Source organism: Myotis myotis, unplaced genomic scaffold (genome assembly GCF_014108235.1).
Source record: "Myotis myotis isolate mMyoMyo1 unplaced genomic scaffold, mMyoMyo1.p scaffold_m19_p_5, whole genome shotgun sequence".
NCBI lineage: Eukaryota > Metazoa > Chordata > Mammalia > Chiroptera > Vespertilionidae > Myotis > Myotis myotis.
The window spans coordinates 37,364,240-37,386,597 of NW_023416357.1; the positions used below are offsets into that span (position 1 = coordinate 37,364,240).

The 22,358-nt window shown below is 38.8% G+C and overlaps 2 protein-coding genes and 1 long non-coding RNA gene across 12 annotated transcripts in view; 2 read left to right on the forward strand and 1 right to left on the reverse strand.

Moving 5' to 3' along the window:
• Nucleotides 1-8,909, forward strand: part of OCLN (occludin) — a 43,549-nt gene extending 34,640 nt beyond the window's left edge. For 6 of the 8 annotated variants that reach the window (XM_036307871.1, XM_036307870.1, XM_036307873.1 and 3 more), the window contains 3 exons: nt 1,695-1,866; nt 4,205-4,246; nt 6,026-8,909. In XM_036307871.1, the coding sequence (XP_036163764.1) occupies nt 1,695-1,866; nt 4,205-4,246; nt 6,026-6,148 (337 nt within the window). In that variant the 3' untranslated portion in view covers nt 6,149-8,909. The other 2 variants (XM_036307875.1, XM_036307877.1) reach the window with 2 other exon arrangements.
• On the reverse strand, nt 6,880-12,573 carry LOC118655715. The gene is made up of 2 exons (XR_004967357.1): nt 12,047-12,573; nt 6,880-11,516 (listed from the first exon to the last, which is right to left on the reverse strand). It is a non-coding gene; the product is annotated as an uncharacterized LOC118655715 (long non-coding RNA).
• A 66-nt stretch (nt 12,574-12,639) lies between these two features.
• The window catches only part of GTF2H2C (GTF2H2 family member C), a 35,651-nt gene continuing 25,932 nt past the window's right edge, over nt 12,640-22,358 (forward strand). For 2 of the 3 annotated variants that reach the window (XM_036307888.1, XM_036307887.1), the window contains exons 1-8: nt 12,640-12,780; nt 15,700-15,787; nt 17,594-17,671; nt 17,992-18,028; nt 18,219-18,305; nt 18,888-18,938; nt 19,270-19,324; nt 21,341-21,446. In XM_036307888.1, the coding sequence (XP_036163781.1) occupies nt 15,732-15,787; nt 17,594-17,671; nt 17,992-18,028; nt 18,219-18,305; nt 18,888-18,938; nt 19,270-19,324; nt 21,341-21,446 (470 nt within the window). In that variant the 5' untranslated portion in view covers nt 12,640-12,780; nt 15,700-15,731. The remainder of the gene's footprint in view (nt 12,781-15,699; nt 15,788-17,593; nt 17,672-17,991; nt 18,029-18,218; nt 18,306-18,887; nt 18,939-19,269; nt 19,325-21,340; nt 21,447-22,358) is intronic. The other variant, XM_036307889.1, reaches the window with a different exon arrangement.

Consider the following 22,358-nt stretch of genomic DNA (forward strand, 5'->3'; position numbering starts at 1 on the left):
ATAGTGTCTTACACGGCCCCCACGCATGGCTGAGAAACTTCACCAGGGCTCTTATTTTTGCCAATAATTACTCAAGAAAGGCCTTTAAATAAATAAAATACAAGTATAGAGGAACTTTATTTTACCGATTACAAATTTCCCAGACTGGTGCTGTGGCTCTGCCTTGGCATTTACTTTTAAGCTTCCACGATGACACCAGGGATTCTTTTAAAAGTTTATCCAAAGGATTTTTGGAAAACAGTTCTGATACAGTTGTTAACAATTTAGTGTTCTGGCCAAGATTGAGGTTAAGTTCCTTTGTGTGTGTGTCAGTGGTTTTGTTTTAGGCCATCAGCACAGCTATTCTCGTGTTTGATGTAGCCCTTTTATGCCCAAGTATTATGAGGAATGGGATACAAATCAGAAACATTTGTGGTGTGAATGGTGATGGATGAAAACATTGCTTCTCAAGGTGTTAGGGATGCGTGGCGTGGGTATAGTTTGAAATCCCCTACACACGAGTGTTTGTCAGACCTCGTTTCCCCTCTCTCCTTAGGAGTTTTTGGCCTAGCTCAGCCATATACCTGTGAAATATTTGTTTAACTTATAGAATATTTAAATGAAAACTTTTAGAAATTCTGAATTCTTGTTTCCCTTTTGAGCAAATCCTTTAATTTATTCTCTCTGCAAAATGAAGGTATTAGGCTGACTTAGATCTAAAATCTGAAATTCCATATTGCTAAGAAGATCCGTAGTTTTGTGACACAATTCAGTATTTCCTCAGTGGATTAGGGATGAATAGCATTACCTTCAGATGTAAAGAACAGCTGGTATATTGAGAGATACAGTGATACAGAAACCCAGGGTTTTTTCCATAGTTTAATGCATTGCCAGATTATTTGTACAACAAGCGTGCGTTTTTATACATGGACATTTTAAAGTCTACTTTTATCATCAAAGGACTTAAAGCTATTTCCACTTAGGAAAAACAAGACCAAGATAAAAAATAAACAACAACCCATACCCCAAACAGTCTGAAAACTGTAGGTGGTAGCGGAAAATAGCCAGCTGCCAGTGGACTGCCCTGGCCCCGCAATGACGACAACATGCCTCGTGTTCCAGAATACCAGTTCCAAGACGTTAAACATAAGTTGCATTATCGTGTTGTACATGCAGAATAAGGGGGTTCTTATAACTTGAACCTTAAATTTCATAAATTACTTTTAACTTTATTTCCCAAAATTATGTAGGAATAGTTTTTATTAAAAAACAACGACACATTGCCGAAAACGGTTTGGCTCAGTGGATAGAGCGTCGGCCTGTGGACTGAAAGGTCCCAGGTTCGATTCCGGTCAAGGGCGTGTGCCTGGGTTGTGGGCATATCCCCAGTAGGAGATGTGCAGGAGGCAGCTGATCGATGTTTCTCTCTCATCGATGTTTCTAACTGTCTATCTCTCTCCCTTCCTCTCTGTAAAAAATCAATAAAATATATTAAAAAAAAAACAAAACAACGACGACACATACAACATGATCAGTGATGTAGAAAGTATAATCCTTCTTAAGAGAACTATTTGCAGCCCACCTTCCTCTCCCCATCAGCTACAAAAAGAAGAAGGTCATTCTCCATGTCCCATCAGCTTTATTATCTTTGACGAAGAAACACTGGATTTTATGTCTGCTAAGGGCACATAGTCATTTTCTCACTCAATTTTTAGGGAATATCCACCTATCACTTCAGATCAACAAAGACAAGTCTATAAGAGAAGTTTTGACACTGGCCTGCAGGAATACAAGCGCTTACAAGCAGAACTTGATGAGATCAATAGAGAACTCTCTCGTCTGGATAAGGAATTGGACGACTATAGAGAAGAAAGCGAAGAGTACATGGTAAGTTCAAATATGGTAATTATATATTACATATACTTTACTCTGATCTATGGAGATCCAGTATCCTTTATATTGATGTTAATAGAAAATGTGTTAGTAATTATAAAACTGTAATTTCATTGAAGAATAATTGAAATTGAATCTTGGGTGAAAGTCTTTCCAAATTGAAGAGTATACTAATACTAATTTACTTAAGAATTACAAAGCAGCCCTAGCCGGCTTGACTCAGTGGATAGAGCGTCAGCCTGTGGTCTGAAGGGTCCCAGGTTCGATTCCGGCCAAGGGCACATGCCTGGGTTGCGGGCTCAATCCCCAGTAGGGGGGGTGTTTAGGAGGCAGCCGATCAATGATTCTCTCTCATCTTTGATGTTTCTATCTCTCTCTCCTTCCTCCTTCCTCTCTGAAATCAATAAAGAAATATATTTTTTAAAAAAAGAATTACAAAGCAGTAGTCTACATACATATATTTCTTCCTCTTTGAAAAGAAAATAACTATAGCACTTTTTCTATTTATACACCCAGTTCATTCTTTGTGTAAAAAATTCAAACAATACAGAATTGCCTAAATTCCTTAATTTCCACCACCTGTTTATCACCAAAATATGGGTTGTTGATATAGGCCCTTTGATAAGGAATCATCTTATATTTTTACCTATATCTCTCCCGTATTTTTACTCAAAAATAGTTTATGGTTTGTTTGTTCTTTGATCACCTGGCAGAGGCAGTATTCATCTGTGTAAAGTTACTCTTCCCGTTGTAATCCCCCTTTCCATAGTATACTATTGATCATACTTAAGAATTGAAGACTTATGCTCCAGCTCTCCAAAGGAGATGTACCTACACAAATTATTTGGAATTCTTCTGCAAGGAAAATGTGTCACTTCTCCCATTTTTAAAATTTATTTAGTCAGTCGCTTTTCAGTAAGGGCTCTTGGATATCTTATTTATACATTAGCTTATAATCAAATACTACTTTATTGTTATAGCTCTGACCATTGGGAACTCTTTCAGCTGCCTCCTTTGTCTATTTGATGTACCCCATCATTGTGGGGGGTTTTCTTTTTTTTTTTTTATTAAATCTTTATTGTTCAGATTATTACATTTGTTCCTCTTTTTTCCCCCCTAAACGCCCCTCCTCCCAGTTCCCACCCCACCCTCCGCTCCGCCCTCACTCCCCACCCACTGTCCTCATCCATAGGTGCACGATTTTTGTCCAGTCTCTTCCCGAATCTCCCACATCCCTCCCCCCCCCCCCAAGAATAGTCAGCCCATTCCCTTTTTATGTCCCTGATTTTATTACAATCACCAGTCCATTTCATCTATGTTGTCTAGTTTATTGGAGTAGAGTTGTTCGTAGTATTGTTTTACAATCCTTTGTATATCTGTTGGGTCTGTTGTTACTTCACCTCTTGCATTTCTGATTTTGTTTATTTGGGTCCTCTCTCTTTTGTTTTTTGGTGAGCCTGGCTAGAGGTTCATCAATCTTGTTTATCCTTTCAAAGAACCAGCTCTTGGTTTTATTGATCTTTTGTATTGATTTTTGGCCTCTTCTTTTATGGCTTTTGTATGGTGTTATAGTGTTGTCATAAACTTTAATCAGTTCAGTGAATAGTATTGATCATTATTGTGCCCTTGATGTAGAAGTACGGAAGTTAGAAAGATAACTAAAATCCTGTGTCATCCCTCAACGAATTCATATCCTGAGAGAAACTGACATCTAAACAACTTAGACAATGTGACTAATGTCATATTCATATTATAATGTAGAAAGTACTATAAATAACTGCTGAGAGAAGGAATTAGGTCTGCTGAAGGCTTGAAGAGTTTAGGAGAGGCTTCATTGAGCGGTAACCATTATAGATTCTCTGGGCAAAATAAGGTACGGGTGCATGAGTACAGACAGCTTCAGGGAGAACATGATAGAAATCTGGAAGCATTAACATGATTAATTATTTAATTTGCAATTAAAAGGAATTGCAAATGATGGGTGCTAAGACTGAATAGGTAGGAGACTAGATCAGTAGAGAGGTTAATGGGGAGCTCTGACAAGTTTTATAATGCTATATAACCTGATCAGAACAGTGCTTTATAAGAGACTTCTCTGGTGTCAGCGTGGCACATGGACTGGCATCGGGAAAGGTGAGAGGAACAAAATAGTTACCTGCCTATGTGAATGGAACTCAGGCCTCCTGCTGACCAGTTTCAAGAGCTTTAAAACTTCATTATTTTAATTTCCTGTATTTTTTGCATCTTTAGCTTCAAATTATAGCATCAGTAATGTTATTTTTGAACGTGGAAATGCCCATTAAACTTATTCCCTTGTGTTTCTCATTAATAGGCTGCTGCTGATGAATACAATAGACTGAAGCAAGTTAAGGGGGTAAGTATCCCAGGTTGTAAGATTCTCCGCGAAATAATTTTTCTGTTGCATGTTTTTCCTTGAACCTTGAGAATACCTTGACACGCATGTACTGATTATACACAGAAGGCCCAATAGTTGCAAGATAAACTATACCTGAGAAGTTGGAACCTTAATTTAAGTTGTTTGCAGCTATAACCGATACTGATTTTTTTAAAAACTTTTTTAAAGGTTGAAGTATACATACATACAAGTATATATCATAAATGTAAAAGTTGGTAAATTCTCACAAAGCAACCACATACCTTTGTACCTGGCACTCAGATCAAGAAGTAAATTTCCTTGTAACTCTGAGAATGCCCTCCTGTACTCTCTTCCAATTTTTGCTTTCTCTCTGGAGGTAACCACCATTCTCACCTCGAACATCATAGATTAATGTTGCCTGTTTTGAACTTTATATAAATGGAACCATATATGTGTGATTTCTCTTTAAAAAACTATTGATTGATTTGAGGGAGGGAGGGAGGGAGAGAGAGAGAGAGAGAGAGAGAAAGAAACGTCAATTTATTGTTCCATTTATTTATGCATTCATTGGTTGCTTTCTGTATGTGCCCTGACCCAGGGACTGAACCCGCAACCCTGGCATACGGGGACGGCGCTCTAACCACCTCAGCTACCTGGCCAGGGCTGTGTGATTTCTTTTGCTCAGTTCGGTGTGAGATCCATTCCTGTTTTGGCATGTGGTTGTGGCTCATGTACTTATTTTGTGAAGAAAACACAACTTATTCACTTCTTCTGTCATTACTGAGCATTTGGATTGTTTCCAAGTTAGGGCTTTTGCAGCGAATGCAGCTTCAAACATTTTTGTGAGTGTCTAAGCACATGTATACACAGTTGTTAGGTACATACTTAGGAGTGAAATTGCAGGGTCGTTGGGGAAGTGTGTACCCAGCCTTGGGTAGGTACTGTCAACCAGTGTTCCTGGTTTGGGCCAGTTGAGATTCCTACCAAGTTGTATAGATTCCTGTTGCTCTATCCTTACCAGCACTTGCCATTCCCAGTTGTTCTTTTTTTTTTTTTTTTTTTTAAATATATTTTATTGATTTTTTACAGAGAGGAAGGGAGAGGGATAGAGAGTTAGAAACATCGATGAGAGAGAAACATCGATCAGCTGCCTCCTGCACATCTCCCACCGGGGATGTGCCCGCAACCCAGGTATATGCCCTTGACCGGAATCGAACCTGGGACCCCTCAGTCCGCAGGCCGACGCTCTATCCACTGAGCCAAACCGGTTCTGGCTCCCAGTTGTTCTTGACTTCAAATGTTTTGCTTGTTTTAAAAGATTTTATATTAAACTTGTAAAAATTACAAAACATCGTGATTTTAAAAGCCTGAGTTTAAAAGCATGTATAGTAAGTTTCCTGTCTCATTCATCATTAATCCAGTCCCCTTTTCCCAAACTGATATCACTAGTTTGTTGTTTCACTAAATTTTTAGGCTATGTATGTTATTAAAAAGGCCAATAGGTGTTTGTTTGTTTTTTGTCACTTTACAAATCATTAGAAATTCGTGTGTCGTTCTGAAAACTCAGGTTAGATTTTGTTCAGCAAAGAGAATCAACTGCCTATCTGGCTTGAGATACTGCCAGGCGCCTTATGTATGTTACATCATTTCACACTCCCAACAATTCTGATGACTAATAGTCCCCTTTTTTTGATTGATCTCTGCCTTCCCAGCAGCTGCACATAACTCATTTTTATTTTGTTAAATTTACCTGATTCATTTTTTTTCCCTTTTTAGTCTGCAAATTACAAAAATAAGAGGAATTATTGCAAGCAGTTGAAGAGTAAGTTGTCCCACATCAAGAGGATGGTTGGAGATTATGACCGAGGGAAGACAGAAAGCAAATTCCAGATTGTCTGAGTGATGGAGAAGTATCCGACATCTCTGCAGTGGTGTCAGCATGCAAAATGACTTTGGACTCTAACCAGAGAGGCCAAACCTTTGTGATCATTACAAAGTTTTGGTAGCTTTCATATCATTGGTATGGAAGCATTTTATAAATAGCTTTTGATAATCAACTGTGCTGAACACTCCAATTAAGGATTTATGCTGTAAACACTGGTTCTGATATTAAGAACTGTTGTTTGAGGTTTTCAAACCTTTTCAGGAAGGTTGCTGAGTGTACTGCGCTGTGAACTTTCACGCCCTAGGCAGTCATGTCTTAGTGCTTCATTCGTTCCAATAGGTAATCTCGTTGAGTCCTCCCAGGATCCTCTCTTCATGTAACTGTTATTTATAATCGTTCCTTTTCAGAGAAGGAAACTGGGTCCCTGCAGTGAAGTGAAACCACTTGTTTCCTAGCTTGCAGTTTGGTTAAGTCTGTTTTATGACTCCATTAATGAAGTCCCTAACCGTTCATATTGTAGCTACTACGGATATTACATTCTACCAACTTCCCTACTGATTTTTTTTCTGTGTGTAAATGGTTAAAAGAGCTTTTTATTGTTTTATGTTATCTTGGTAATAAAGACCACATAAAAGTAACACATTGTGAAATTTAAAGATTGTAAATATGTATTTACTTTTTAAAAATCAAAATTTAAAACCACTAGCTAGAATTTTATTGTGTATTTTAAAATACTTCTTAATCGTTTATGGTTTACATGCTTTTTTTTTTTCTTTAACCAACTAGGCGCTTTCATTATTTTAGAGTACCTGATTACATTTATAATTCAGCTGTGACTTGAAATGTATCTTAAAGGAATGTTCAAGTTCTGTACATATTTTATAAGGTATTAAACCAGGTGTTTTCTTTCTATAATATACCTGTTTGATGTCATTAGTGCTGTTAATTTTAAGCTTTGCAAAACTACACTCAGCAATTATATCTGTTACTGTTTTAAACTCTTTTGGGTGTTATGCTGGTTGCTTGTTTCCCAATCTGTTAATAAGGAAGCCGATTCGTCTGCCCTTAAATCTCAGCACTTTCTTTTCATTCAGATTTTTTTATTAGTAAAGTAAAACTAGCTGATAATACTGGGCATGTCACTAGCCAAGTTGATTGTGATTATCCCCCCAATTTAGAACTCTGTTTTTGTGGAAATATTTTGAAGAATCTGTAAATTAATCATTAGTCTGCAATTCAAACATTTAAGTATGTCAACGTACCTGTAGAGATTTAAAAATTTTTAATGACACTATTGCAGGATTCCCCCTCCCCACCCTTTGCCCACCGCCACTCTCCCCGGCCTCTCCCTTCCTTGGCCTTTACCAAATTACTGTCCATGTCTATGGGCTATGCATATATGCGATTTTTAAAGGAGCTTATTTGAGCCAAGTGTTTTGACAACATGTCAGGAAGCAAGATCCCAAATGCTCCAAGAATTCCAGTTTTGCAGTTTCTTTTGTATATTTGGAAATAAGGAAGATTACATGAGGGTCGGAGAACGCAAGGTAGGGATTGTATTACAAGAAAAATGATGTGCTCTCTGGAAGGTGGTTATGCCTCAGAGGAGTCTGAAAAAGAGGAAGACCCTGGTATTTTAAAGGTGTGTTAACCTAGAAGCACAAGAACAATGGACAGGGCTTACGTAAGGCAAAGATAAACCTTTTACTGAAGAAGTTATATGCCTGGGGTGTGACTACCCACCATAATCAGCACAGGAATTTATGATCAGCCTTGGACTTTTCAGGTTTATTACAGAGCCCCTTTTTCATCTACAAGTATGTCATTTTTTATATACCAGTCTGAATCATTTTCCAAAGATAAACTTTTGTTTATTATTGATTTTTAGAGAGAGAGACACATCAACTCGTTGCTCCATCCATTCATGCATTCATTGGTTGCTTCTTGTTTGTGCCCTGACCTGGGTCAAACCCACAACCTTCACATATTGGGACAACGCTCTAACCGACTCGCCTGCCAGAGCCCAAAGATAAACTTTAAAGTAATGTTTCCATTATAACACTGATTCATTTCTTCAAATTGAGGAAATTCTTAATTTCCCATGTGTTTTACATATATGAGTAAAGATAATAGTCTATGCTTTTCATACCTGTTGGGCTCACATCAAATGGTAAGGTCTCTCTTGAGCCACTTAACTGATTTTTACGTGTGCTAAGATTTTAACTTTGTGCTTGGAAGTCAATGTAATTAGTTTATGAAGGCAAGCTTGCCAGTGTTCTCACAAAACCAATTCAGCTGAATACAGAAAATCAAATAGCATAAGTCTGCGTTGTAAAATTGTGCCATAAAATTGGACTTTGAAATACAAAAACAAAATCATTTTGCAAATGTGGTACTTACTACAGACCACTTCAGGAGCCAGGATCAGGGCGTTTCTGATGGGATTGACATTAACTAGCTGGCTATAACTTTGAAAAGCCACTCAAGCGGTTTCCTAGCCTGGAAAGCAAGAGGTTTAGATTTGATTTCTGAGGTCTCTTCCATCTCTGACCTGTGATTCTTATGTCTGCATATATTTGTTCAAGGTCTTGTTGTGAAAGCATGTGGTCTATTTGATAAAGGTTCACTGCATAAGATTTTCTTACATGTGTGTTTTGTATTAAAACTAGATGACATCAACATTTTTATTTATTTTGAAAAATTTAAAGAAATATTGAAAACTATAAACATACCTGTACCCACCACCCAGAAATAAAAGGTGTTAGTTTTGTCACATATGCTTTGTATTTTTTGAAATAAATTTAACTCTTAGTATTTATAGTAAAAGTTACATTCTATATACACGCATACATACACAGAATATTTAATTTCTTACAACAGTTCTATCGACTTGCAACCATTTCTCATTTTACATTAAAGTAATGATCTGACGGATTCACTGGTCCATTGTCACATTCTATCAAGTGACTAAACTAGGTATCTTTGATTATGAGGTTCTATACTCCCAGCCACTCTAGCTTGATTTTCTTAATGAATTAATGGGTTAGATAAGGTGGAGTTGCTCTGTCCTTTTTAATTTTGAGTGCATTTTAAGTACTTACAATAATGTGAAATGTTTTCATATAAATATCTGAGGTTTCTATAATGACCTGAATGGGGGGCATGCATGTATAAAGGATCAGGGCAGAAGAATTCTTTAGTCATGGTTCCAGGGATCTTAGATTCAGTTGGCTGGGGAGCGGGTGGGGGAGTTCCCTAACATAAACACACTTGTCCTTTTTCAGCATTGGGATTGGAAGTATCTCAACTGGACATTTTAAAGGCTCAGCCATAGAAATAAAAATTCAAACTCAATCTCCTGGCAGCTCATGGTTCTGCTTACATTCACCATATAACTCTTCTTGTATGAAAGCACAAATAAATTAGATGGAAGGTGATCTCATCCCTCCTGTGTTTCATATTGTTAACATTTCTCCTAAAGCAGTGGTTCTCAACCTTCTGGCCCTTTAAATACAGTTCCTCATGTTGTGACCCAACCATAAAATTATTTTCGTTGCTACCTCATAACTGTAATGTTGCTACTGTTATGAATCATAATGTAAATATCTGATATGCAGGATGGTCTTAGGTGATCCCTGTGAGAGGGTCGTTTGACTGCCAAAGGGGTCGCGACCCACAGGTTGAGAACCAATGTGACCTAAAGGGACTAGTTTTCATGAATAAAATGTCCAAGCATCGTGTAGTTTTTGGAAAACACTGTGTTCAAATTAATGCCACTTTGGAGTTAGAAAAAGAACACCCACACAACTATGTAAGGGGGGGCGGGGGGGAGGTGCGGCGGTGCACGCACACACTGTGGAAGGGTGTTCCCAAAACATCTTTAGTTACTGCCAAAGAGCCTGCTTGCTCTTTCCTGCAAGTGGTCTTGCTTTGCCCTCCAGCAATTACTGTGTTTATGTGTGACCTTGGGCAAATTACTTAGCCTTCCTGTGTCTCATTTTGCTTATTTGAAAGATATCTGTACCTAATCTAGTTAAATGAAGGTAGTTAATGTGTAACTTAGACCAGTCCTTGTCAAAAAGTAAATAAAAAATATGGCCAATTACATCTATTTCCCAAAGCTGGAAGGTGAAATTTGAAACGACTTCTGAAAAAGCAAATTGTGTCTTAAAAGTTTATGTATTATCCCAATCCCCTATGTACTTCATTTGTGTTGGGTGCAGGTTAAATTCTGAATTGTAGACATCACTGCATTAGGCTTGGCGCTGTGACTATTCACAAATGATGAACAAATGCTTAAAAGAATAGAGTTTACATATCAAGATAAGGATTATTAGGTACTGTTAAAAGAAATTCTGGAGGTGTTTAATGAGTCTCTTGAATGATTTAAGTTCCATCTAAAGGTACTGGAATAGGCAGGTTCACCTCTCCCAGTCTTTGAGGTTGCACACTTTGCATATCAGCTTGATTCCACTGGCTGAGCTGTTCATGAATTTCCTCACTGTGGATGGTGTCCAACCACCGACGGGCAAAGAACAAACTGTTCCATTCGTTATAGTTGTCCCTTAGTTTTACAAGTTGGAACATTTGGCTGGGTGAGATCATTTATTATACTACTTGGTACACGATTAGAATATTGTGTCATAATTATGGCAAGGGATTATGGATTTATGCATATTTCAGTTTGCTTTAGTACCATTCCTACTTGACTCACGGTCTAAAACTACAATCTGTACAGAGGAGAGTAAACTTTATAGTTGCTAAAAGTCTGAATATGCTTCTCTCCACGAATATGCTTCAACTTAAATTTATTGGAGAGCCCTCTGTTTTCCCCCCGATTTTCCATTAGAAAGTTTCTAGGGTGGTAAACCTAAGTGAGAAACTTGGAGCTTGGGACTGTGGCTGTTAGGAATGCATCCCATCTTGGAATAGGATGGTCCAGCAGAATGGAAGGAGAGAAAAGAAAAAGAAGAAAGCATGGCGTTTATAGAGAGAAGGGAGGAAGGATGGGAGGAAGGGAAAGGGAAAAGTGTGGTGTTTGAGTGAGTCCTGTAGAGGAGTCAAAGATGTGAGGGAGGCAAAGATGGAAGGTGACTGGCACTTTGGGAAAAATCATCAACACTAATTTCCCCTCGCCCTTTTAAAGACAATAAGACCTCATCTTCTGGTTATGGAGTTGCCACTAGTGATGTATAAAACCTGTAGAGTAGGTGGAGGTATCCCCATTTTATAGGTGACTTGCTTGATGTCACCCAGCTAGTCAGGCAGAGCCTGATACTAAAGCCGGGTCTGTTCATTCCACTACTACGCAGGATGGCTTCTGTTTGTTTTTGAGGGAGTAGAACACATGGGGAAATAATGTTGGTGCCAATAAAGCAATACCTGTAACGAAGGGGAAGCATATGCTAATGGGGAAGCAAAGCAGCTCCAGACCCTGTAGTTCCTTTCTGCTCTTCCTCTCCTGGGCCTAACCTTTTAAAAAATATTCTGGGGTTGCTTTGCCACTCCATTACTCGAGCGCGGGAAATGCTAGTACCTAATTCCATATGTACTAGCAGGCATCTCTAACAACTTTTCCAAAACAACGGATCTTACCCACCCCCTACCCTCTCAGTAATTGCAACTCCAACCTTTCAGTTGCTCAACTAAAAAAGTTTGGAATCACTGGTTCCTTGCTCATAATACACACCCAATCTATCGACAAGATTGTGAATCCAACCGCTTCTCACTCCCTGCACTGCCTGCCCTACTACACTAGTTCAAGCCACCATCCTCCCTCCGAAGTTCTCACGATGCCCACAGCCACCCACCTCTCGGATTTCTGGGGCCACCATTCCCCCCCCCCTGCTCGCTCACGTAGTCCCTCAAACACGCCAATGTTCTTCCACCTTTGCGCTCGCATCTCCCTTTACCTGGAGAGATCTTGATCGTCCCTAATATCAGCATGGTCAACTCCCTCTCTCATTCTGCTGGTGGCTCAACTGTCCTGGTGCGAATTCCTCTGACCACGCGATTTAATACAGCCGCCCATTCCTCCTTTCATGCTTCATTTTACTCAATGCCACTATCACCATTTCATCGAGTCTGTTTTTCTTGACAACTGTCTCCATAGAAGAAAACCCCAGGAAGCCAAGGATTTCTGTCCGTTTTTTCACTGCTGTGTTCTCAGTGGTGAGAACTGTCTCAGGCCCCAAGTTAGTGTTCAATAAAACATTCCTTACATGAACACCGGGAGCAGCAGAGGCGTCCCTGAAAACTTGCACAGCAAGGTCCTGTTTAGCTGCTGCCGTTCTGCATGCCAACCCTCAGAAATAAGCAAAGTCATGCTCCTCAGTTCCCGCATCGATGGCTACCGGGACTCCAGCCTTCCAAGATGGGATGATGCTTCTGTCGCCTCTTCCTTAGCTGGAAGGGGGGGTGGGGTGGGGGGGTGGGGAGACAGTAAGTCCCTTCCCGCACTCGAAATCAGCTGCGAGAAGCCGCGGCCCGGGAACTCCAGGCTTCCACCACCTCCACTTGAAGCGGTCGGAACGTTTCTGCCACACCTCCGCGTTCGGCGGAAGGACTTCGGGGGCGCCCTGAGAGCGGATTGGGCGGAGATTCCGGGCAGAGCGGCTTCCGGGCAGAGCGGCGTCGGGCCGGACCGGTGAGTCCGCGGGTGGAGGCCCGCGCGGAGCGGAGACGTGGGCCGGCTGCCTGGGGCGGCTGGCGGCGCGAAGGGCCTTCACTCCCCGGGCGGGAGGCTGAATGGCCTGGCCGGCGTCATGGGGAATGAGGGTGTGAGGGAGCGTGCGGAAGAGGAGGGCCGTTTCCTTGTGGGAGCTGCGGGGGAACATCTTGGGGAATGTCCCTACCGCAGAGCGCGAGCTTTGGGGATTGGGACCCTGGGTTCGAGATTGCGACCTGCCTCCAGCCAGGTGGCCTCGAGGGAGTGACGAACCATTGATCCTCGAGTTCCGCACCTGAAAACAGGACAGTGGTCACCCGAGCCTGCTTCGCAGCGCTTGCTGGGATCGGGTCTGCGGACCAGCTTCCTGGCGTGGGCGTCGGTGCAGGTCGTGGTTGTTGGCAGGTAGCGGTCTGCGCTCCTGTGACAGGAAGCACGCCAACAGGCTTACGCGGGCTTTTCTGGGGTTGGGTTCCCAGGAAACAGATTAGTGATATTTTGAGAAGGTGGGCTCTTAGGAAGTTAGTTCCAGGAGCTGACCGACCTGAGGGGTCACCAAGTGCATCTTTCTTTTTTAAAAAAATATATTTTATTGATTTTTTACAGAGAGAGAAGGGAGAGGGATAGAAAGTTAGAAACATCGATGAGAGAGAAACATCAGCCAATATTTTATATATTTAGCATATTTTAATTGCCCAAATATGTGCCAGGTTAAATTGAGTTATGAAGGCAGCTTACTTGCCTTCTAAGATATTTTTGGATATTACCTCCCTTAATACTTAATAGTTGGAGAGTGGTCAGAGGTTCGGGAAAGTCATTTATTTCAGCAAATCTTATTTACTTATTTTTTTGGAGGTTTTTTAAAAAATATATATATTTTATTGATTTTTTAAAAAAATATATTTTATTGATTTTTTACAGAGAGGAAGGGAGAGGGATAGAGTTAGAAACACCGATCAGCTGCCTCCTGCACACCCCCTACTGGGGATGTGCCCACAACCAAGGTACATGCCCTTGACCGGAATCGAACCTGGGACCTTTCAGTCCACAGGCCGACGCTCTATCCACTGAGCCAAACCGGTTAGGGCATCAAGTGCATCTTTCTCCAGGATGCGTTGTAAGCATCCAGCTTCCCCTCGAGCGCCTGCAGTCACCGGGAGCTTCATTCACACCGTCCCGTCCCGTGCCTGCAGTTTCCCGTCGCGCAGCTCTAAGGAAAACAAAGGTGCTTGCCTGCAGAGAGCCGGGAGTGTTCCCACCTGCAGTGCCTACTCACTTGTGTCAGAGCTTTCAGGGGATTCAGTAACAAAAGTAAAATACATCTTGATGTGATGGATGCCAGTAGCCACTTTTTAAAGAATTGGAGTTGAAAAACGTTGAAAACACTTGCTTGGAGAATCAAAATGTTCAATGTATCCACTGTATGTTACGTTACTACACGTCATTAAACCTACAAGGGCATCAACATAGTCAGCCGTCGAAACAGTACAGAAGTTAGAATTAAGCCACTTCTCTCCTTCAAGATGTTAAAGTGGATCGCCAGAGTTCCTGCAGCAGAAGGTCTCTCTCAGGGCCGTGCAGTGGTTGATTCAGTGAGAGACTTGGAGCCTTAGTAAACAATACCTAATGATCACAGGTGCCACAGGAAACAGTGTTGCCTGCCATAAACACGGTGTACAACTTGTCAATAGATTTTAATTCCAAAAGTCCATTAATTAAAAGTCCATTTAATTCCAAAAGTCAGCTCCTCAAATCCTTAAATGTCTGTTTTAGAAACAGTAATATAAAAGGAGGGTCAGGTCTTGGTTATGGTCCACATCATAAAGATTTATCTTTGACTCTGCCAGCGAGGGGATTTGTTTTGTCCTTAATGTCTTGGCACTTAGGATTCCTTTGAGCCTTCATTTATGCACCAAGGAAGCTGAGAATGAGAGTGTGGGGTAGGCAGGGAGATTTCATTGGAGAGGGTGGAGGTGTGGATGTGGTGGGTTGTTTATTACTTGGTTATGGTTAATAGGTTCCCCCTACTACCTGTTTTGTCCTTGATTATTCAAGAAATGAAGGTTTGTATTGAAAATACAGAAATGAATAAAGAAACAAAAAAAAACCAATCACCCTTAATCCAGTCATACAGATGAAACCTATTTATTGAATTACTAAATTTTTTCCTTTTAATAGTAGATATCTGTGTAGGTTTAATAGTGTGTCATTTTTTGAATTATGAGCCATAAGCATTTATCATTTATAAATAATAAATTTCATTTAAAAATTTGATTATGAAACAATTCACATATACACAGAGATGGAGGGGTAGTACAATAAATCACCACATCCATCACTCAGCTATAATAATCATTAGTTGTAGCTCATCTTGCTTTATCTACATCCCTACTCACTTCTCATAATCCATGGTCCTGTCCTATGACACATCTGTAATGCATTTTGTTTTTTAAAATATTATAAAAGATACTTTTATTGGTGCCAAATTTGTGTGTAAATATTTTTAGTCTGTCTTGGGGATGGGAAAAGTTCCATGAGGATTTTGTAAATTTTTTTCACCCAACAACAATTATTGACTAAATTTCAAAGAACCTAAGATGACCTTGCATTCTGATTTTTTTTTTCACTTTGTATGTTTACTTCCCCCTCTTTACTTTTCAAATTTAATTATATAAAAAATGTCATTCAACCCAAGGACTTGTATGCATGCATATAAGCATAACCAATGGATACAGACACAGGGGGCGGGGGTGAGGGCATGAGTTGGGGGATGGGGGGATATTGGGGAGATAAGGACACATTTGTAATACCTTAATAAAGGGAAAAAATCTAAAAAAAATGTCATTCAACAACAAAACAAATACTTTTAGGAAATTTACAATGTAATGATTTTTATAGGATATTGAATAATATAATACATTTAAGAAAAAATGGATGAAGAACCTGAAAGAACTAAGCGATGGGAAGGAGGCTATGAAAGAACATGGTGAGTAGAGCATTATTACAATGTCTCTCTTTTTAAACATTTTTTAAAAGTATATTTTTATTGGTTTTTAGAGAGAGAGAGGAGGGGAGAGGGATAGAGAGATAGAAACATCGATGAGAGAGGAAGTCATTGATCGACTGCCTCCTACACAGCACCCACTGGGATCGAGCCCACACCCCGAGCATGTGCCTTGACTGGGAATCGAGCTGGCGACTTCTTAGTTTCTGGGTTTACTCTCAACTGCTGAGCCACACCAGCCAGGCATCTTTTAGACTTTTTTTTACAATTTAATTAAAGTATATTTTACAAATGTTAAAATTAAGCTGTTTCCAGTGTGTAACTGAGTGATTTTTAGAAAATTTGTTCAGTTGTGCATTCATCACCACAAATCAGTTTTAGAACATTAAAAACTTTTAAAGAGAGAGACATCGGTTTTTCTCCACTCATTTGTGCATTCATTAGTTGTTTCTTGTATAGGCCCTGACTGGGGATCGAATGCAACCTAGTTACACTGGGATAACGCTCCAACCAACTGAGCTACCTGTCAGGTCCTAGGACATTTTTAAAAGCACCCCAGTAAGATCCCTCCTGCCCACTTACAATTAATTCAGTTTATACCTCTAGCCCTAGCCAACCACTAATCTACGTTCTGTCTCTATAGATTGCCCTTTCTGGACATTTCATGTAAATGTAATAATATAATAGGTGGTCATTTGTGTCTGGCTTCCTTTCACTTAACATACTGTTTTTCCCACTAGCCCAGTAGTTCAGGTGGTGAGAGTGTTGTCCTGATACACCAAGGTTTTGTTTTTGTTTTTGTGTTTTTTTTTTAAACATATTTTATTGATATTTTACAGAGAGGAAGGGAGAGGGATAGTTAGAAACATCTATGAGAGAGAAACATCGATCAGCTGCCTCCTGCACGCCCCCTACTGGCGATGTGCCAGCAACCAAGGTACATGCCCTTGACCAGAATCGAACCTGGGACCCTTCAAACCGGCCAGGGCAAGGTTGCAGGTTTTATTGTTGTTTGTTTGTTTGTTTGTTTGATTTTGTTAATCCGAGGATTTTTTTTTTCCAGTGATATTTTTTTTTAGAGAGAACGGGAGGGAGGGAGGGAGGGAGGGGAGAGAGAGAGAGAGAGAGAGAGAGAGAGAGAGAGAGAGAGAGAGAGAGAGAGATACATCAATTGATTGTCTCCTGCACATGCCCTGACCAGGGCCTGGGATTGATCCTGCAACCCAGGTGCGTGCCCTTTGACAGGGAATGCACCCCTTGACCCTTTAGTGTATGGGTCAATGCTAACCACTGAATACACCAGCCAGGGCAAGGTTGCAGGTTTGTTCTTAGGTCAGGGCACAAATAAGAAGCAGCCAATGAATGCATAAATAAGTGGAACAACAAATCAATGTTTCTCTCCCTCTTCCTTCTGCCATCTCATTCTCCTTCCCTTCTTCCCTTCCCTCTTTCTCTTCCTTCCTCCTTCCCTTCCTCCCTCCCTTTCTTCCCCTCTCTCTCTAAAATCAATTTTTTTAAAATGCTATTTTCAAGGTTCATTCATGTAGCATATATCAATAACTCATTCTTTTTTATTGGAGAATAATATTCTATTCTGTTGTTATACCATATTTTTACTCATCTGTTCATCAGTCGATAGACATTTAGATTTCTTACAGTTTTTGGCTGTTATGAATAATGCACCAGTGAACATTTACATACAGATCTTTATATGGACATATGTTTTCGTTTCTATTGGGTTAATAAATTTTTAGCTTATCTTTCTAAACAAGTCATTACTGTTTATAGGGAGATTCTTAAAGAAGATGAGTCAGGATCACTGAAAGCTACAATAGAAGACATTCTCTTCAAAGCAAAGAGAAAAAGGTATGTAAACTTTTTTGTAGGTATGTTACAAAAGCTAAAATATATTTCTTTAAGCTTTTCTGTGCACCTATACCCACTCCTCAGTACTTAATTTCACCAGTGTTTCAAGGAATTTGACCTGTAACCTAAACGGGGAAGGAACCAGGAACCTAGTACTTCAGCAGGGAAATGGGTCTTTAGGGACTATCCAGAATGCTTATAATTATGTGGCTTCCATAAGTTAATAATTTACTAAATAAATGCAGGCTAGTTAAAGCATTGTATTGATTTTGGGGGGCAGTATATGGTAGTCCATTAAAATGTTTGCATAATTTTAACAGAGTATTTGAGCACCATGGACAAGTTCGACTTGGAATGGTATGTTATTTTTTCTTTTACTGGTACAGAACTATTTTGGGGTTAAGAAGCATTCTGCCTTGATAGAATAAACAAACCTTTTAAAACAACATATTAAAAAAATATATAGACTATGTGAGTACTAAATGCCATTTTTACTTCTTGGTCAAAAAAGTATTTGAAAACTGTCCTTCTTTGTATTTTTTTGTAGATGCGCCATCTTTATGTGGTAATAGATGGGTCAAGAACAATGGAAGACCAAGATTTAAAGCCGAATAGACTGACATGTACTTTAAAGGTAAAAGGAAATTTTTTACATACAATCTTCTTTTTTCTTTTTCTTTTGAGTTAATACAAGCTATAGCTAAGTAGAAGCGCTACCAGGTCATTTAGAAAATGATACACCAAAATAGCTAATTATAGTAGTCCCCGAACCCCTTATCCTCAGTTTCAGTTACCATGGTCAACCGCAGTCTGAAAATATTAATTAAAAAACTCCAGAGAAAAAAGTTCATATGTTTTATTTACTTAATCCTCACCTGAGGATATATTTGTATTGATTTTAGAGAGAAAGGAAGGGAGGGAAAGAGAGAGAGAAAGACATAGATGTGAGAAAGAAACATCATTCTGTTGTCTCCCGTATGCATGTGCCCCAGCCAGGGATTGAACCTGTATTTGGAGCATGGGACAATGCTCTAACCAACTGAGTCACCGGCCAGAGCTAAATTTTATCATTTTTTATTTAATATTTTTACTACTGAACATTTTTGAAAATCTAATAACTTAAAAATCATGCTTGATAAATAGGTTTCCCAAAATATGTTCCCTACGGTTGTTATTTTGCTCTTACCTGGTATTACCTTTTGTTTTATTTGAACAGTTGTTGGAATACTTCGTAGAGGAATATTTTGATCAAAATCCTATTAGTCAGGTATGTAAATAAGTGATGGAATTCAGAATTAGATTCCTGATATTACTGCCAAAGAAAATTTATTTTTAAAACATTGGGCATCTGTTCTATAAATTATTAAGTGATTCAGACTGTGTACCAGTTTTTAGTACATTTGTCAATGAAAAACAAGATAACTCTAAAAGTTAAATTATGTACAGTGAACTCATAGCTAAATTTATGTCTAAAGCATCATGAAAAAAGGTTTCTCACATGTTACTTATTCCTTTTGTAAACACTAATTTATGTTAATGTACATTCTTACCAAGAAGTAATTTGTTAAATTAATTATCCTTTTTGTTTTTATTTTTAGATTGGAATTATTGTGACAAAGAGTAAAAGAGCGGAAAAACTGACAGAACTCTCAGGTATGCATAAAATTACCTTTATAGGACTCAAGGACTTGACTTTATTTACTCAGCCTTGTAACCCTATTCAAAAGTTTGCCTAGTAAGTAAAATTAGGCCTTCCTGTATATTCTCTATTAAATTTGGTATCAAAGATGAACTGTTTTTATTGTGTGTGTGTATCTTTATTTTTTAATCCTTACCTAAGGATATATATTTTTGAATTGGTTTGAGAGAGAGAGAGAAAGAGACATTACTGGTTGTTTCCCCACCAGAGATTGAACCTGCAACCTGGGTATGTTCCAGGGCTAAGATAAACTGTTTTACTTATTTACTTAAAGTATATTTTTATTGATTTCAGAGAGGAAGAGAGAGGGCGAGATAGAAACATCAATGATGAGAGAGAATCATTGATCCGTAGCCTCCTGCATGCCCCACACTGGGGATCGAACACGCAACCCAGGCATGTGCCCTGCCTGACCAGGAATCGAACCATGACCTCCTGGTTCATAGGTCGATGCTCAATCACTGAGCCACAGTGGCCATGCGGTGAGTTTTGATTATCATTACTTAATATGAAAACCGTTAAAATAGGAGAAAATGTCTGAAAAATACTATATTTCATTGAATCTCAAATTTCATAATTTTTGAGATACCATCAAGAAGAAAACACCGCCCAGCTGGAGTGGCTCCATTGTTTGAGTGTCATCCTGTGTACCGAAAGGTTGCCAGTTCAATTCCTGGTCAGGGCATATACCTGGGTTGTGGGTTTGGTCTCCAGTGAGGGCATGTAAGGGAGGCAACTGATTGATGTTTCTTTCTCACATCGGTGTTTCCCTCTTTCTCTCTCTCTCCTTTCCTCTCTCTAAGCATGTCCTCTGGTGAGGATTAAAAAAAAAGAAGGAAACACTAGCAATTAAACTTTGACACAAGATCAGTGATACGAGACTTGTTCATATCAGCTTCTTAATGATTTAATGTGTTATCAACCATTCTAAAGAATTTGGCAGTTTGTCCTCCCTTCATTTTATAACTTGGCTTGAGATGGAGAGTTTTTTCATAGAAATTATTTCTATAAGAGAAGATAACACAGCTTTGTATATTTGTGGAAATCCTCCTTAGGTTTTTTAAAGCTCTTGGGGTTTTCCCCTGAAGAAAAATGTAGAATTGCAGACATTCTTCTATCAATGAATTTTTGCTTGACTAGTACAAATTTACACCTCACTGCTCTGTGCCATGTCTTTCTACATAAAGATTTAACCTTTTGTATTAATAACCTTTCTAAAAAACACTTTAAATCACAGTTAAACTTGATATGAATAGCACAAACAATGTACATAATGCAGTACATAATACAACACATCAATAGCCATTCATAGGTTTCCACATGCTGTGTGGCTGCCAGTGATGTAAGACACAGCATGATTTCAGAGATAGTAAAATGTGAACATATGTTAGTCTTAAAAGTGATGAAATAGGGAAATAGTAAAAGTAAAAAAGTTATGCCCTCTAGGTTAATATTATTTAAACTGTGTGCTAATAGGTAAAAAGCGATTTGTACAGCAGATCCTTGAATAACATTAAGTTCAGCATCATTTCATTATAGCAGTGATGAGATGCTGTAGGAGCTTAACTCTTGTTTATATCAATTAGTAAAATCAGTCTCGTTTTACATTGTTTCGTTTAAAGTTTTAGAACCTATCGACAACGTTAGTGTGGACTTACTATATTTTTTTAGTGTGAAGTGAGACTATATAACAAACATCTCTCATAAAAATGCAAGTTGCTAAAGACATAAATTGAAAGGATTCTGTTCTTTAACATAAATATGTAAATTTTGGGAGAGACATAAATTCCATAATGTATAAATAGAGTTTTATTAAAAGTAAATTAACAAGGGATACACTTTGTAAACTATATGATTGTCTAACAACCATGCTATGCACCTGAAACTAATGTAAAATGATATTGAATGTAAACTGTAACTAAAATAAATAAAATTAAAAATAAAAGTAAATTATTCCATTTCTATTTTAGGAAACCCTAGAAAACATATAACATCTTTGAAGAAAGCTGTAGATATGACCTGCCATGGAGAGCCATCTCTTTATAACTCCTTAAACATGGCTATGCAAACTCTAAAGTTAGTGTTTTATATTTATTACATATTTGATCTCAAAGTGTTTTGAATAAGTTGTTGAAAGGATAATATGTTAATATGTATCTCTATAAATCCAGCTATAATGAAATCATTATTAAGAGAAATATGTAATGTCATTTATGATGTTTAGTGTGGTGTTAACTTTTATATTTTAATTGGTGAGGTTTTAGAAAAATATAATTAAAATTGTAGCAACGTTAGTATTACAAAAGAAATGTTTTGTTGAAAAACTATCTTATTGAAAATTCATTGTATGTGGAATTTAATGTGGTGTAATAATTTGAGTTTATTGTATATTTATTGCCTTTTATTAGCTTACTAGAGGCCCAGTGCATGGATTTGTGCACCAGTGGGGTCCTTTGGATTGGCCTGTGGGGATCAGGTCAAAACTGGCTCTCCGACATCCCCTGAGGGTTCCCGGATTGCTAGAGGGCACAGGCCAGGCCAAGAGACCCCACTGGTGCACAAATCCATGCACTGGGCCTCTAGTATGCATATAAGATCTTTGGTTAATCTCTCCTCACCCTCCTCTCTTTCCCCTTCCCTCTGAGATTCATCAGTCTGTTCCATGTGTCCATGCCTGTGGTTTCCACTCTTGTGTTGAACATCTGCCCCTGGTGGTCAGTGCACATCATAGCTATTGGTCGGCCTGTCAAACAGTTGGCTGGTTGGCCAGTCACTTAGGCTTTTATATACATAGATTTTGTAATCTGTAAATTAATAGCACTCTTTTCCAACAAGTTCAACTATATGGAATATAACTTAGACCCACGAGGAAGTATTCAGTATAGTTAAAGCTCATATATTTTGTCCCTGGCTAATCTGTCCTGACTCAGGTTTTTATACCTTTATATAATAGATATTTTTCTAATTTCAAAGTAGATGAGAAGGTAA